The sequence below is a fragment of the Pseudonaja textilis genome, chromosome 4 (assembly GCF_049901715.1).
Source record: "Pseudonaja textilis isolate UNSWEBS1 chromosome 4, rPseTex1.2, whole genome shotgun sequence".
NCBI lineage: Eukaryota > Metazoa > Chordata > Lepidosauria > Squamata > Elapidae > Pseudonaja > Pseudonaja textilis.
In genome coordinates, this window is record NC_141993.1 from 58,288,693 (window position 1) to 58,291,355 (window position 2,663).

A 2,663-nucleotide genomic window follows, 5' to 3' on the forward strand; every position below is an offset into this window, starting at 1 on the left:
CCCACCACCACCATTCCCCCCATTTCGCAAGTTTTAATATAGTCCTTAATTTGGGGGGAGGGGCTTAATTTCATTTCATGCCTATAGAACATGCTGGGACTTCCTATTGGGGGAGGCCATATTGTTGGAGAAACAGGGTATGCATATATATATATACACATTATTTTGATTAAAAATAATTTACAAGATGCTAAAAATAAATGTAAAAATATTCAAATTTATAATTAAAAATATTTTTAAAATAATTGTTGAAACTCTGCAATCTCAAGCACAATCTATACTTTATATTAGCAGCATGATTAAATGAAAATCTACATTGTTCAAGCTTATTTTCAGGGGTGGGATTCTACTGGTCAGACCAGTTTTATAGAACCGGTGGTTATGATTCTGCCCAGTTCGGAGAACCAGCAAATCGCACCACTGACTGGCCCTGCCTCTCCCTGCCCACTCACTCCTTCCCTGGCATGTGCTCCATCCAACTTGCCTGTGTTAGCCTAATTTTTGGTAGTTGCTATTTTTACTTTTTTTTCCCCCACCACCAACTGTTCCGACTATCAACTGTGCCAGGAGATTTACATTAGTTAGAAAGCAGGAAATCATTGGATTTCTTGTTTTCTAACTAATCTAAAAGCAGAGCTGAACCTTTCTTAGGACTGAAGCTTCTATTTCTCAGTGCAGACTCAGGTAGCAGATTGAAGAATGGTAGATCTGTGAGTGAATCTGTGATTCTGGGAACAACTCAATCTGCCTGCCTGCTGGTTTTGGGTAAAAGTTGCTTTTTTAAAAATAAAAAATTCAATATTTACATAAATATTTACAATATTTACATACAAGCCATGCCCACCCAGTCAAGTGAGCACCAGGCCACACCCACAAATTAGCCCACGCCCACAGAACCCGTTGTTAAGAAGTTTGAATCCCATCCCTGCTTATTATAAAGACATCCAGAAAAGAGAGAGAGGGAGAGGGATAAGGAGGGGGAGTTGTTCAGGTGTACCCATAATTGTTTAAGAATATTTGGGTGCCAATTGGAGTAAACACTACGGTAGTTTGGTGGAGGCCTTAAGTAATTCCTTTCCTATTTTGTCAATTAGGGTAGGTCCCATCTGCTCTATGGGAATTACTGTACTTTGTACATAAGTATAAAATATAATGCTTAATATGAATTATTATAAATATATTAATTATAAATAATACAAATATTACAAACATAACCATTTTGAATATTTCTTTTACAGTATTACTGTACCATAATGATTCCCCAAAAATGAACTGCAGCAGCATTCATTCTGTTAAAAACATTCTTCTTGGTCAAGCAATCATTTATGCACCAATGTTCTTTTTTGGAGTTATCCTAAATGTGTTTGCCTTAAGGATATTCTGTTGCAAACTAATCAAATGGACTGAAACGAGAGTATATATGACCAATTTAGCCATAACAGACTGTCTATTTCTTTTCACTTTGCCTTTCAATATGGTTTATAACATGTTAAAAATACATGATATATATATACATATATACCTGAACATATTGTGCATGGTTTGGCAGGGTATGTACTTTATCAACCGATACATGAGCATCTTCCTTATTACCATCATAGCACTTGATAGATACATCGCCATAACGTATCCTCTCCAAGCAAAGAATATCAGGTCTCCTTTAAAGTCAGTGCTTGTCTGTGGACTTTTCTGGATCATAATTATAAGTATTGTACTTGTATCTATATATGTGGATAAAGATGAGTACAAAGGAATGTGCTTACGAACAATTTACAGAATAGCATCAGTGCCTTCTTTTGCTGCAGTAATATGGGGGTTTGTTATTCCTTTAATTATCTTGAGTTTCTGTTCTATTCAAATAATTAAAAAACTAACAAGAAAGAAAAAGAGTCATCTTCATGAAAAAAATCTCATTCAGAAATCAATCAACATTATTCTAGCAAATATGACCACATTCATCATCTGCTTTTCACCACTTCATGTTCTATATTTCATTAGTTTCATAGATTCCAAAAATGCTAGTTGTTCTACATTTAAAGAAATTCTATTTCTAAATGTTGCTGCTATTCTTGCTAACGCTAATTGCTGCTTGGATGTATTTTGCTATTATTTTGTAAGCCAGGAATTTCAGGAGGCTTCTATAGTACTAAAGACACAGAGTCAAGCATCTAAAAATCAAGGTACTGAAATTATTTAGGAAGGGCATGCCTCCATGAACAATTCTGATACCTTCAGACGCATCTGGAATCATCCTCCTCCTAAACATTTTGATTGGAATTATCTTCATAGTCTTGATAAAGCCTTCTCCATTAAAGTATTCATGTGAAAACAACATGTTCCTATCTATATAGCAATATACATTATAATTTTCAGGAAATCAATTTGAAATACAGATTCCTTCCTTGAAATGTTGCTGTTTCATCTTCACATCTAATTAATGTCCCTTATAGATTTGTTGCTTTCTGATACATCACTTACACCAAATATATATACAGTAGCATGTGGTTTTGTACTGTTAGGAATGTAAGTCACCTAACAGGTATTTGGGTTGGAAATATATAAACCAGGATAGACATTTTAATACTGTATCTTTAAGAGTATACTAAAACTGCAATTGGGTGTGGTTCTGCAAATGGCCATAAGATGGAGCCAGAAACCTGGGT

At 34.8% G+C, this 2,663-nt stretch overlaps 1 protein-coding gene across 1 annotated transcript; it reads left to right on the forward strand.

Annotated features, from left to right (window-relative positions):
• Nucleotides 1-1,267: 1,267 nt before the first annotated feature.
• Nucleotides 1,268-2,248, forward strand: GPR35 (G protein-coupled receptor 35). The gene has a single exon (XM_026701147.2). It carries the CDS (start codon nt 1,268-1,270, stop codon nt 2,195-2,197), a length of 930 nt encoding a protein of 309 aa, XP_026556932.1. The 3' UTR covers nt 2,198-2,248.
• Nucleotides 2,249-2,663: the final 415 nt, after the last annotated feature.

Coding starts and splice junctions, on each gene's coding strand:
- GPR35 (XM_026701147.2), top strand. CDS start 1,268: ATGAACTGCAGCAGCATTCATTCTGTTAAAAACATTCTTCTTGGTCAA.